Below are 13,267 nucleotides of genomic sequence, written 5' to 3'. Positions count from 1 at the left end.
GTATCCTATATACAAGAATATAACTACTATAATACTGCTCCTTTATACAAGAATATAACTGCTATAATACTGCCCCCTATATACAAGAATATAACTACTATAATACTACTCCTATATACATGAATATATCTACTATAATACTGTATCCTATATACAAGAATATAACTACTATAATACTGCTCCTATATACAAGAATATAACTACTATAATACTGTATCCTATAAACAAGAATATAACTACTATAATACTGCTCCTATATACAAGAATATAACTACTATAATACTGCTCCTATATACAAGAATATAACTACTATAATACTGCTCCTATATACAAGAATATAACTACTATAATACTGCCTCCTATATACAAGAATATAACTACTATAATACTGCTCCTATATTCAAGAATATAACTACTATAATACTGTATCCTATATACAAGAATATAACTACTATAATACTGCTCCTATATACAAGAATATAACTACTATAATACTGCTCCTATATACAAGAATATAACTACTATAATACTACTCCTATATACATGAATATATCTACTATAATACTGTATCCTATATACAAGAATATAACTACTATAATACTGCTCCTATATACAAGAATATAACTACTATAATACTGCCCCTATATACAAGAATATAACTACTATAATACTGCCTCCTATATACAAGAATATAACTACTATAATACTGCTCCTATATACAAGAATATAACTACTATAATACTGCTCCTATATACAAGAATATAACTACTATAATACTGCCTCCTATATACAAGAATATAACTACTATAATACTGCCTCCTATATACAAGAATATAACTACTATAATACTGCTCCTATATACAAGAATATAACTACTATAATACTGCTCCTATATACAAGAATATAACTACTATAATACTGTTCCTATATACAAGAATATAACTACTATAATACTGCTCCTATATAAGATATATATATGGGACATTTTTACTTTAAATCCTGAATACAGTCTTTCCTGATTTGTTTTGTTCCTCTTTCTTCTCACGCTGTTCCAGTCATTGGGATATCCTCCAAGTGAGATCTTAGTGGCTGGAATCTCTGGTATGTGGGCCGAGGCTGGGTCCGTCTCATTCCTTCAGCGGCCGCCCGACATTTCTGGGGTGATTGAACAGGTAAAAAAAGGTTCGGCAGACGCCACTAAGTCACGTTTCGACGCCTTTTCTTTGTTTTGCAGGCTGTGAACCTGTCGAGAGAAAGCATCAACTCGGGCGCAGAGTGCAGCGACACCAAGGAGGTGATCAATCAGAACAAAGTCAAGTCCATGGCCACTCAGTTACTGGCCAAGTTCGAGGAGAATGCGCCAAATTCCTCGCTGCGCAGACAGGTAAATTGGCGCTCGTATAATAACACTATTATTTACATCTCTCTGATGTGTTCAAGACTCCGCCAAACTGCATATAATAAATCCCCTGTTATAAAGGGGTCGCCCCCCCCCCCCCAGCATAATCTGGCGCAGTTCCTTCAGCTATGTCAAAACTACAACTCCCAACATGCAACAGCTGGAGGCACAATATGGAGACACAACAGCTGGAGGCACATAGGTCCTAGAGGGAAGTTATGTAACACCCCAAAAACAATGATGTCAAAGAAGGAAGACAAGGAAGCAAGACAATGTATAACTTGTATATCTCTAGCTAGAGCCTCAGCTTCATATACCGATGATCAGAACAGGAATCAGATAGCGCCGTACATAGTGTAGTGGCCGTGCTGGGTTACTGCAGCTCAGCCATAAAGGGGAGATTCTAGGTTCAGAAAATTGTGTTTCAATAAGAACATCACCCCAAGATATATAACTTACTAATATAGTGTTATCACTAAATGTACAGACATCAGCATATTTTTGCCTGTTTCCCCCCTGATTGGAAGTTGTGTAGTCCTTTCATTGTCAGTGGGTTTTTTGTCTCAGCAGCTCCCTGGCTCCTCTCTTTCTACTGAAGGAAGTTTTGTAGTCCTTTCATTGTCAGTGTGGTGTTGTCTCAGCAGCTCCCTTGCTCCTCTCTTTCTACTGAAAGAAGTTGTGTAGTCCTTTCATTGTCAGTGGGGTGTTATCTCAGAAGCTCCCTGGCTTTTCTCTTTCAACTGGAGGAAGTTGTGTAGTCCTTTCATTGTCGGTGTGGTGTTGTCTCAGCAGCTCCCTGGCTCCTCTCTTTCTACTGAAAGAAGTTGTGTAGTCCTTTCATTGTCAGTGGGGTGTTGTCTCAGCAGCTCCCTGGCTCCACTCTTTCTACTTAAAGTAGTTGTGTAGTCCTTTCATTGTCAGTGTGGTGTTGTCTCAGCAGCTCCCTGGCTCCTCTCTTTCTACTGAAGGAAGATGTGTGGTCCTTTCATTGTCAGTGTGGTGTTGTCTCAGCAGCTCCCTTGCTCCTCTCTTTCTACTGAAAGAAGTTGTGTAGTCCTTTCATTGTCAGTGGGGTGTTGTCTCAGCAGCTCCCTGGCTTTTCTCTTTCAACTGAAGGAAGTTGTGTAGTCCTTTCATTGTCAGTGGGATGTTGTCTCAGCAGCTCCCTGGCTTTTCTCTTTCAACTGAAGGAAGTTGTGTAGTCCTTTCATTGTCGGTGTGGTGTTGTCTCAGCAGCTCCCTGGCTCCTTTCTTTCTACGTAAAGAAGTTGTGTAGTCCTTTCATTGTCAGTGGGGTGTTGTCTCAGCAGCTCCCTGGCTCCTCTCTTTCTACTGAAGTTGTGTAGTCCTTTCATTGTCAGTGTGGTGTTGTCTCAGCAGCTCCCTGGCTTTTCTCTTTCAACTGAAGGAAGTTGTGTAGTCCTTTCATTGTCAGTGGGATGTTGTCTCAGCAGCTCCCTGGCTTTTCTCTTTCAACTGAAGGAAGTTGTGTAGTCCTTTAATTGTCGGTGTGGTGTTGTCTCAGCAGCTCCCTGGCTCCTTTCTTTCTACGTAAAGAAGTTGTGTAGTCCTTTCATTGTCAGTGGGGTGTTGTCTCAGCAGCTCCCTGGCTCCTCTCTTTCTACTGAAGTTGTGTAGTCCTTTCATTGTCAGTGTGGAGTTGTCTCAGCAGCTCCCTGGCTTTTCTCTTTCAACTGAAGGAAGTTGTGTAGTCCTTTCATTGTCAGTGGGATGTTGTCTCAGCAGCTCCCTGGCTCCACTCTTTCTACTGAAAGTAGTTGTGTAGTCCTTTCATTGTCAGTGTGGGGTTGTCTCAGCAGCTCCCTGGCTCCTCTCTTTCTACTGAAGTTGTGTAGTCCTTTCATTGTCAGTGGGGTGTTGTCTCAGCAGCTCCCTGGCTCCACTCTTTCTACTTAAAGTAGTTGTGTAGTCCTTTCATTGTCAGTGTGGTGTTGTCTCAGCAGCTCCCTGGCTCCTCTCTTTCTACTGAAGGAAGATGTGTGGTCCTTTCATTGTCAGTGTGGTGTTGTCTCAGCAGCTCCCTTGCTCCTCTCTTTCTACTGAAAGAAGTTGTGTAGTCCTTTCATTGTCAGTGGGGTGTTGTCTCAGCAGCTCCCTGGCTTTTCTCTTTCAACTGAAGGAAGTTGTGTAGTCCTTTCATTGTCAGTGGGATGTTGTCTCAGCAGCTCCCTGGCTTTTCTCTTTCAACTGAAGGAAGTTGTGTAGTCCTTTCATTGTCGGTGTGGTGTTGTCTCAGCAGCTCCCTGGCTCCTTTCTTTCTACGTAAAGAAGTTGTGTAGTCCTTTCATTGTCAGTGGGGTGTTGTCTCAGCAGCTCCCTGGCTCCTCTCTTTCTACTGAAGTTGTGTAGTCCTTTCATTGTCAGTGTGGTGTTGTCTCAGCAGCTCCCTGGCTTTTCTCTTTCAACTTAAGGAAGTTGTGTAGTCCTTTCATTGTCAGTGGGGTGTTGTCTCAGCAGCTCCCCGGCTCCACTCTTTCTACTGAAAGTAGTTGTGTAGTCCTTTCATTGTCAGTGTGGGGTTGTCTCAGCAGCTCCCTGGCTCCTCTCTTTCTACTGAAGTTGTGTAGTCCTCTCAAAGCAGATCTGGCAAACAGCTGATCGATGGGGGGTTCCAGGTTCCGGACCTCTGCCAATCAGGAAAAAAGGCCCCGGAAAAGTCCTTTTAAGAAGTCAATATGCAAAACAACTCCCTACAGTTCCTGGACAAAGTTGCATTATGGTTCAGAGTGTAAAATCTTCCATCTCAGGTGTCCACATTGCAGCTTTGGATGTGACTGGAGTAAGAGCACTGATATGTGTTATATTTATATGATATATTTATACGTTTACTCCATACATTGGAAAAACACTAATGTGAATAACTGCAGAGTGTGAACAGGGTCTTGTAGAAATGTTGTTTGTTTAACCTGATCCCTCAGTGCCTCCCTCCCCCGCTCCTCCGCTAATCTCTCCATCTCTTCTCTGCTGTCATTTCTTTATCATTCATCCATTTCGGGCTTTACCCAAAGGCTTTACCTCCTCCTGACACCTCCGCCGCCGAACTCTCACCCTGTGACCCGCCTCCTGTTAACCCTCGCTTTGCTAAACCTCCGGACCCAACCCCTTGCGTTACCCAGGCCGATCCCAAAAAGCAGGTATGGTGCCGTGCCTCATGTGAGTGGAGTGAGTATCTGACCGCGACAATGTCAGGGGGAGGGGGGGGGTTCTGTATACCCTGACACCCCCTTAGGGCGCGTTCACACTGAGGAATAGGAGAGGAATCCTAAATCTGTAAAAATTCCGCCGCGGAATCAAAGTTTTTTTTTCCGCACAAAATTTGCGTGATTTTTGAGCGAAATTTGCATGAAAATCTCGCGGAATTAACGTGGAATATAGGAGGAAACTTATTTTTTATTTTTTTGCTGGATTACAAACACCAATTAGAATTTCACTTTTTATTTATCTAATTTTTTTGTGCGGAATTTCCGCATGAATTTCGCGCAAATTCCGTGCAAATTTCACGCAAATTCCATGCGGAAATGATTTCAAGCTGAACATTTTTTACCATTGACTTCAATGGACTTCTGATCGCCTATTCCGCAAGAAGAATGAACATGTTCTTACTTCTAGCGGAACGGAATTCCGCGAGCGGAATTTCCGCAGTGTGAACAGTGCAGAGTAAAATACACGGAAGTCAATGGCAAAGCAGAGGTTAATTATTTCTAAGCTGAGAATTCAAAAGGAAATACTCGAGTAAATCCACAGCCTTACGTGGGTCTTAAACCGCAACTCCTAACATGTCCACTAGTGGGTGTGGCAGAGCAAGTGCCCAACGTTGTCATTGTTTCATAGTTTGAGTGGGACTCCAGAGCTGCAGTCATAATTCTGCTGGTTCGGCAGTCAGGCCCCAACTAACAACCTGTCAGGCCGGGCGGATTCCGGATGGGCCGCTCAGAATTGTCACTGAATGTGCCCCCTGACCACAAATACATAATCCTCTATGCTCTAGGTCTCTAATCTGTGGTCCTCTAGTTGTTGCAAAACTACAACTCCCAGCATGCCCGGACAGCCGTTGGCTGTCCGGGCATGCTGGGAGTTGTAGTTTTGCAACATCTGGAGACCTAGGATTATTGGCACAGTCAATGACTATACTGACCGGCCCATCCGGAATCCGCCCGGCCTGCCAGGTTGCCAGTCCGTCCGGGCCTGACTGCTGATAAACCTCATTTAAAGGGGTACTCCGGTGGAAAACTTTTTTTTTTTTTTTTAAATCAACTGGTGCCAGAAAGTTAAACAGATTTGTAAATAACTTCTATTAAAAAAAAATCTTAATCCTACCAGTACTTATTAGCTGCTGAATATTACAGAGGAAATTATTTTCTTTTTGGAACACAGAGCTGCCTGCTGACATCACGAGCACAGTGCTCTCTGCTGACACCTCTGTCCATTTTAAGAACTGTCCAGAGTAAGAGAAAATCCCCATAGCAAACATATGCTGCTCTGGACAGTTCCTAAAATGGACAGAGGTGTCAGCAGAGAGCACTGTGCTCGTGATGTCAGTAGAGAGCTCTGTGTTCCAAAAAGAGAAGAATTTCCTCTGTAGTATTCAGCAGCCAATAAGTACTGGAAGGATTAATATATTTTTTTAATAGAAGTCATTTACAAATCTGTTTAACTCTGGCAAAAATTGATTTAAAAAAAAAAAAAAAGTATTCCGCCGAAGTAACCCCTTAATAGACTGGGATTGTTACATTGTATCTATAACAACCAGATTGTCAGGCAGGACTCAAAAGCGCTACACGTTTCTGACATTCATAAGATTTTCTGCTTGCTGTCAGTGAATGCGGTTGGTCCCGTTCACAGCCAGAGACCGAATCTCGTCCCTAAGTTTTTACTCCCCCAGAATTTCTTGTTATAATGTATCAGCGTTTTGCTCTTATACTGATACATTATATGAAAGATACAAGTTTATACAATGTATCTTTGTACTCGCTGCCATGAAGCAGAGATCTGGGGAAGGAAACAGAGTTTCAAAGACATTTTGCTGATTTTTTTTCGTGATATAATTGCAGGATTTATGTGCACGGACCTGAGAACCCTCTGACAACTTTGTTCATTTTATCCCCGCAGACTGTGGGTGGTTATACAGTCACGGCCGTAAATGTTGTCCCCCCTGAAATGTTTCTATAAAATGAAGTATTTCTCACAGGAAAGGATTGCAGTAACACAGGTTTATTCCCTTTGTGTGTATGTGTGTATATATATATAGATCTCCTCTCCTCTGTATATATATATATATATATATATATATATATATTGCAGTAACACAGGTTTTGCTATACACATGTTTATTCCCTTTGTGTGTATATATATATATATAGATCTCCTCTCCTCTGTATATATATATATATATATATATATATATATATATATATATATATTGCAGTAACACATGTTTTGCTATACACATGTTTATTCCCTTTGTGTGTATATATATATATATATATATATATATATATATATATATATATATATAGATCTCCTCTCCTCTGTATATATATATATTGCAGTAACCCATGTTTTGCTATACACATGTTTATTCCCTTTGTGTATATATATATAGATCTCCTCTCCTCTGTATATATATATATATTGCAGTAACACAGGTTTTGCTATACACATGTTTATTCCCTTTGTGTATATATATATATATATAGATCTCCTCTCCTCTGTATATATATATATATATATATATATATATATATATATATATATTGCAGTAACACAGGTTTTGCTATACACATGTTTATTCCCTTTGTATATGTATATATATATATATATATATATATATTTATATATATATAGATCTCCTCTCCTCTGTATATATATATATATATATATATATATATATATATATTGCAGTAACACAGGTTTTGCTATACACATGTTTATTCCCTTTGTGTGTATTGGAACTAAACCAAAAAAGGAGGAAAAAAACGCAAATTGTACATAATGTCACCAAACTCCAAAAATGGTCTGGACAAAATTATTGGCACCTTTCTAAATTGTGGATAAATAAGATTGTTTCAGTCATGTGATGCTCCTTTATACTCACCTGGGGCAAGTGACAGGTGTGGGCAATATAAAAATCACACCTGAAAGCAGATAAAAAGGAGAGAAGTTCACTTAGTCTTTGCATTGTGTGTCTGTGTGTGTCACACTAAGCATGGACAACAGAAAGAGGGGAAGAGAACTGTCTGAGGACTTGAGAACCAAAATTGTGGAAAAATATCAACAATCTCCAGGTTACAAGTCCATCTCCAGAGATCTAGATTTGTCTTTGTCCACAGTGCGCAACATTATCAAGAAGTTTACAACCCCATGGCACTGTAGATAATCTCCCTGGGTGTGGATGGAAGAGAAAAATTTATGAAAAGTGTCAATGCAGGATAGTCCGGATGGTGGATAAGCAGCCCCAAACAAGTTCCAAAGATATTCAAGCTGTCCTGCAGGCTCAGGGAGCATCAGTGTCAGTGCGAACTATCTGTCCACATTTATATGAAATGAAACGCTATGGAGGAGACCCAGGAGGACCCCGCTATGGAGGAGACCCAGGAGGACCCCACTATGGAGGAGACCCAGGAGGACCCCACTATGGAGGAGACCCAGGAGGACCCCACTATGGAGGAGACCCAGGAGGACCCCACTATGGAGGAGACCCAGGAGGACCCCACTATGGAGGAGACCCAGGAGGACCCCACTATGGAGGAGACCCAGGAGGACCCCACTATGGAGGAGACCCAGAAGGACCCCACTGCTGACACAGAGACATATAAAAAACCTAAATTTTTTACAATAAAAAAGACTACATTTTGCCAAAATGAACTTGAGTAACCAAACTCCTTCTGGGAAAACGTCTTATGGACAGATGAGACCAAGATAGATCTTTTTGGTAAAGCAAATCATTCTACTGTTTACCGAAAACGGAATGAGGCCTACAAAGAAAAGAACACAGAGCCTACAGTGACATATGGTGGAGGTCAGTGATGTTTTGGGTTGTTTTGCTGCCTCTGGCACTGGGGGCCTTGAATGTGTACAAGACATCATGAAATCTGAGGATTACCAATGGATTTTGGGTCGCACTGTACAGCCCAGTGTCAGAAAGCTGGGTTTGTGTCCGAGATCTTGGGTCCTCCAGCAGGACAATGACCCCAAACATACGTCAAAAAGCCCCAGAAATGGATGACAACAAAGCGCTGGAGAGTTCTGAAGTGTCAGCAATGAGTCCAGATCTAAATCCCATTGATCACCTGTGGAGAGATCTTATAATTACTGTTGGGAAAAGGCGCCGTCCAATAAGAGACCTGGAGCAGTTTGTAAAGGAAGAGTGGTCCAACATTCCGACTGAGAGGTGTAAGAAGCTTATTGATGGTTATAGGAAGAGTGGTCCAACATTCCGGCTGAGAGGTGTAAGAAGCTTATTGATGGTTATAGGAAGAGTGGTCCAACATTCCGGCTGAGAGGTGTAAGAAGCTTATTGATGGTTATAGGAACAGTGGTCCAACATTCCGGCTGAGAGGTGTAAGAAGCTTATTGATGGTTATAGGAAGAGTGGTCCAACATCCCGGCTGAGAGGTGTAAGAAGCTTATTGATGGTTATAGGAAGAGTGGTCCAACATTCTGGCTGAGAGGTGTAAGAAGCTTATTGATGGTTATAGGAAGAGTGGTCCAACATCCCGGCTGAGAGGTGTAAGAAGCTTATTGATGGTTATAGGAAGAGTGGTCCAACATTCCGGCTGAGAGGTGTAAGAAGCTTATTGATGGTTATAGGAAGACACTGATTTCACTTATTTTTTTCAAAGGGTGTGAAACCAAATATTAAGTTAAGGGTGCCAATAATTTTTCCAGACCATTTTTGGAGTTTGGTGACATTATGTCCAATTTGCTTTTTTTCCTCCCTTTTTTGGTTTAGTTCCAATACACACAAAGGGAATAAACATGTGTATAGCAAAACCTGTGTTACTGCAATCCTTTCCTGTGAGAAATACTTCATTTTGTTGTAAAATTTCAGGGGTGCCAACATTTACGGCCATTACTGTATTTGCTGGATTAGACCGTTGCTATAGTCTTCTACTGAGATAATGTTGCACCAACTCTGTATGACACAGGTGCTCACCCCCTGACTCCGTACACATAAACATGCACCCTCGGACCACTTGACAGACGACATGACAGAAGCCCCATTGTAAGCCACTGTCTGAGTGCAATGCATGAGATCTGGTGTAGACCGAGGAACCCTTCTTTTCATTTGCAGTCTTTCCCAGTTTCAGGCAGTAGCTAGATCCCAGCACCTTGTCAGATACCTCACGCAGCCCGCCGCAGCTACTGTAAACCGAGAAACAACCAGGTCTTCGTCAGCTACTGTAACCAGAAAGACCGACTGGTCATCCCCAGCTACTGTAACCAGAGAGACAGACTGGTCATCCTCAGCTACTGAAACCAGAAAGACAGACTGGTCATCCCCAGCTACTGTAACCAGAAAGACAGACTGGTCATCCCCAGCTACTGTAAACCGAGAAACAACCAGGTCTTCGTCAGCTACTGTAACCGGAAAGACCGACTGGTCATCCTCAGCTACTGTAACCAGAGAGACAGACTGGTCATCCTCAGCTACTGAAACCAGAAAGACAGACTGGTCATCCCCAGCTACTGTAACCAGAAAGACAGACTGGTCATCCCCAGCTACTGTAACCAGAGAGACCGACTGGTCATCCTCAGCTGCTGTAACCAGAAAGACAGAAAGGCCTTCCTCAGCTACTGTAACCAGAGAGACAGAAAGGCCTTCCTCAGCTACTGTAACCAGAGAGACAGAAAGGCCTTCCTCAGCTACTGTAACCAGAGAGACAGAAAGGCCTTCCTCAGCTGCTGTAACCAAAAAGACAGACTGGTCATCCTCAGCTGCTGTAACCAGAGAGACAGACTGGTCATCCCCAGCTGCTGTAACCAGAAAGACAGACTGGTCATCCTCAGCTACTGTAACCAGAAAGACAGACTGGTCAACCACAGCTACTGTAACCAGAGAGACAGAAAGGCCTTCCTCAGCTACTGTAACCAAAGAGCCACGCTGTAGAGAAGAGACAGGCAGCCCTGCAGAACGAGAAGACCCCCTTTCCTCTTCCCACCCTTCTGTCGTTGCTCTGACTGGAATCTTAGAGCGCCTGGAGGTCATTGAAGAAAGGGCCCAGCAGGTGACCCCGCCCTCCCGCGAATATCATTAACATAGCATGAGTTTTCATGTAGCATGCAGTAACCATTTCATGTATCATCCGCCATATTTCTTATATCTCACTCATAAACCCTGCATTACCCTACAAGAGCATGTATACATAGAGGCAGCCCCAGGGGGGAGGGTCCAAGCTTCCTACTTACTCATGGGCGGGGCCATCAGCAAAGTAAGGAGGAGGAGGAAACCAGCCCGGGGGGTTCAAACCAACGGGGATGGAAAGGTGGGGTGAAAAGTATTAGGGTCCCTGTTTTTTTTTTTTTTGTTGCTGTGGGGCCCCTCTCTACTATGTACGGCTTGGTGATCTGAGACAGACTGGTTGCTAGAGTCCAGCGCCCCCTGAAGCCCGGCCCCTGAACAGCACCGGTCAGATGGTGTCAGCCTGTCAAGACCAGCGTGTGTCGGGCATAGCATAGAGTCTAGGTCTCCAAGCTGTGGACCTTCATCTGCTGCAAAACTACAACTCCCAGCATGCCCGGACAGCCGTTGGCTGTCCGGGCATGCTGGGAGTTGTAGTTTTGCAACAGCTGGAGGTCTACAGTTTGGAGACCTGAGGAATATGTAATTGTGGTAAGGCCTAGCTGGAATCTGCCGGCGGCACTAGGACCACGAGGACTGCATTGCCGTCCCCATAGACGGCAATGTATTTCTGGGTGGATCTTTTGAGAGATCAGCTCAGAAATGCATTGCCATCTATGGGGACGGCAATGCAGTCCACGCGGTCCTAGTGCCACCTGCTCGATCTCCGGCAGAAATTCTCCCCGTAGACTCCGCAGTGTGAACCCGGCCTTACACCAGTCCTGCACTAGTAATCAGATTTTCCTATACATGTGACACCTCGGGGGGCGGGGTCTGTCCGTTCTCCAGCACTGCACTCGTATGCAAATCAGCACACAACACAACGGCCAATCAGATGTTGCCTAACACTGACAGCCATCACCTGATTGGCCGATGTGTTTTTGTTTTTTTTGCACGTTTTCCTGTCTTTCTTGTATTTTCTTTTTCTTAATATTTTTACATTTTTCTTCTTCTTCTTTTTCTTCCTCCTCTTCCTTTTGCAGAAAAGGGCTCAGGCTTTAGCTATAAGAGATTTCCATAAAAAGAATATTAGAGAGAAGGCCGCGCACTTGGCCTCCATGTTCAGAAGTTCGGATTTTCCGCAGGTGAATATTCCGGAATGTGTCTGAATTCCGTGCTGTATTATAGACTCACCGTCTGATCTGATGTGAACCGGCGGACAGATGTTTAACCCGCACTAACCGGGATCCTGCTGCATGTCCTAGATATGGACCCGTGGGCTCCGACCGCATGGTGGGTCCATCAGTTGCAATAATACACTGCTCAAAAAAATAAAGGGAACACTAAAACACCACAATGTAACTCCAAGTCACTGACACTTGTGTAAAATCCCACTGTCCACTCAGGGAGAACACTGATTGACAATCAATTTCACATGGAACAGACAACACGTGGAAATTATAGGCAATTAGAAAGACACCCCCAATAAAGGAGTGGTTCTGCAGGTGGTTACCACAGACCACTTCTCAGTTCCTATGCTTCCTGGCTGATGTTTTGGTCACTTTTGAATGCTGGCGGTGCCTTCACTCTAGTGGTAGCATGAGACGGAGTCTACAACCCACCCAAGTGGCTCAGGTAGTGCAGCTCATCCAGGATGGCACATCAATTCGAGCTGTGGCAAGAAGGTTTGCTGTGTCTGTCAGCGTAGTGTCCAGAGCATGGAGGCGCTACCAGGAGACAGGCCAGTACATCAGGAGACGTGGAGGAGGCCGTAGGAGGGCAACAACCCAGCAGCAGGACCATTACCTCCACCTTTGTGCAAGGAGGAGCACTGCCAGAGCCCTGCAAAATGACCTCCAGCAGGACACAAATGTGCATTTGTCCACTCAAACGTCCACAGGTGGGGGTTGTGCTTACAGCCCAACACCGTGCAGGATGTTTGGCATTTGCCAGAGAACACAAAGATTGGCAAATCCGCCACTGGTGCCCTGTGCTCTTCACAGATGAAAGCATGTTCACACTGAGCACATGTGACAGACGTGACAGAGTCTGGAGACGCCGTGGAGAACGTTCTACTGCCTGCAACATCCTCCAGCGTGAGCGGTTTGGTGCTGGGTCAGTAATGGTGTGGGGTGGCATTTCTTTGGGGGGGCGCACAGCCCTCCATGTGCTTGCCAGAGGTAGCCTGACTGCCATTAGGTACCGAGATGAGATCCTCAGACCCCTTGTGAGACCATATGCTGGTGCGGTTGGGTTCCTCCTAATACAAGACAATGCTAGACCTCATGTGGCTGGAGTGTGTCAGCAGTTCCTACAAGAGGAAGGCATTGATGCTATGGACTGGCCGCCCGTTCCCCTGAATCGGATTGAGCACATCTAGGACGTCTCGCTCCATCCACCACAGACTGTCCAGGAGTTGGCGGATGCTTTAGTCCAGGTCTGGGAGGACATCCCTCAGGAGACCATCCTCCACCTCATCAGGAGCATGCCCAGGCATTGTAGGGAGGTCATACAGGCACGTGGAGGCCACACCCACTACTGAGCCTCATTTTAACCGTTTGGAGACA

General features: G+C 44.0%; 1 protein-coding gene across 6 annotated transcripts in view; it reads left to right on the top strand.

Annotated features, from left to right (window-relative positions):
• The window catches only part of MICAL2 (microtubule associated monooxygenase, calponin and LIM domain containing 2), a 238,036-nt gene that overhangs the window by 120,456 nt on the left and 104,313 nt on the right, over positions 1-13,267 (top strand). For 2 of the 6 annotated variants that reach the window (XM_056527942.1, XM_056527943.1), the window contains 4 exons: positions 1,235-1,384; positions 4,429-4,554; positions 9,724-10,647; positions 11,744-11,845. In XM_056527942.1, the coding sequence (XP_056383917.1) occupies positions 1,235-1,384; positions 4,429-4,554; positions 9,724-10,647; positions 11,744-11,845 (1,302 nt within the window). Of the gene's footprint in view, positions 1-1,234; positions 1,385-4,428; positions 4,555-9,713; positions 10,648-11,743; positions 11,846-13,267 lie in introns of those variants that run through there. The other 4 variants (XM_056527946.1, XM_056527945.1, XM_056527947.1 and 1 more) reach the window with 3 other exon arrangements.

This window comes from Hyla sarda, chromosome 6, assembly GCF_029499605.1.
Source record: "Hyla sarda isolate aHylSar1 chromosome 6, aHylSar1.hap1, whole genome shotgun sequence".
Lineage (NCBI taxonomy): Eukaryota > Metazoa > Chordata > Amphibia > Anura > Hylidae > Hyla > Hyla sarda.
Note: the sequence above shows the minus strand (reverse complement) of the source record. Positions and strands in the feature narration are given on the sequence as shown.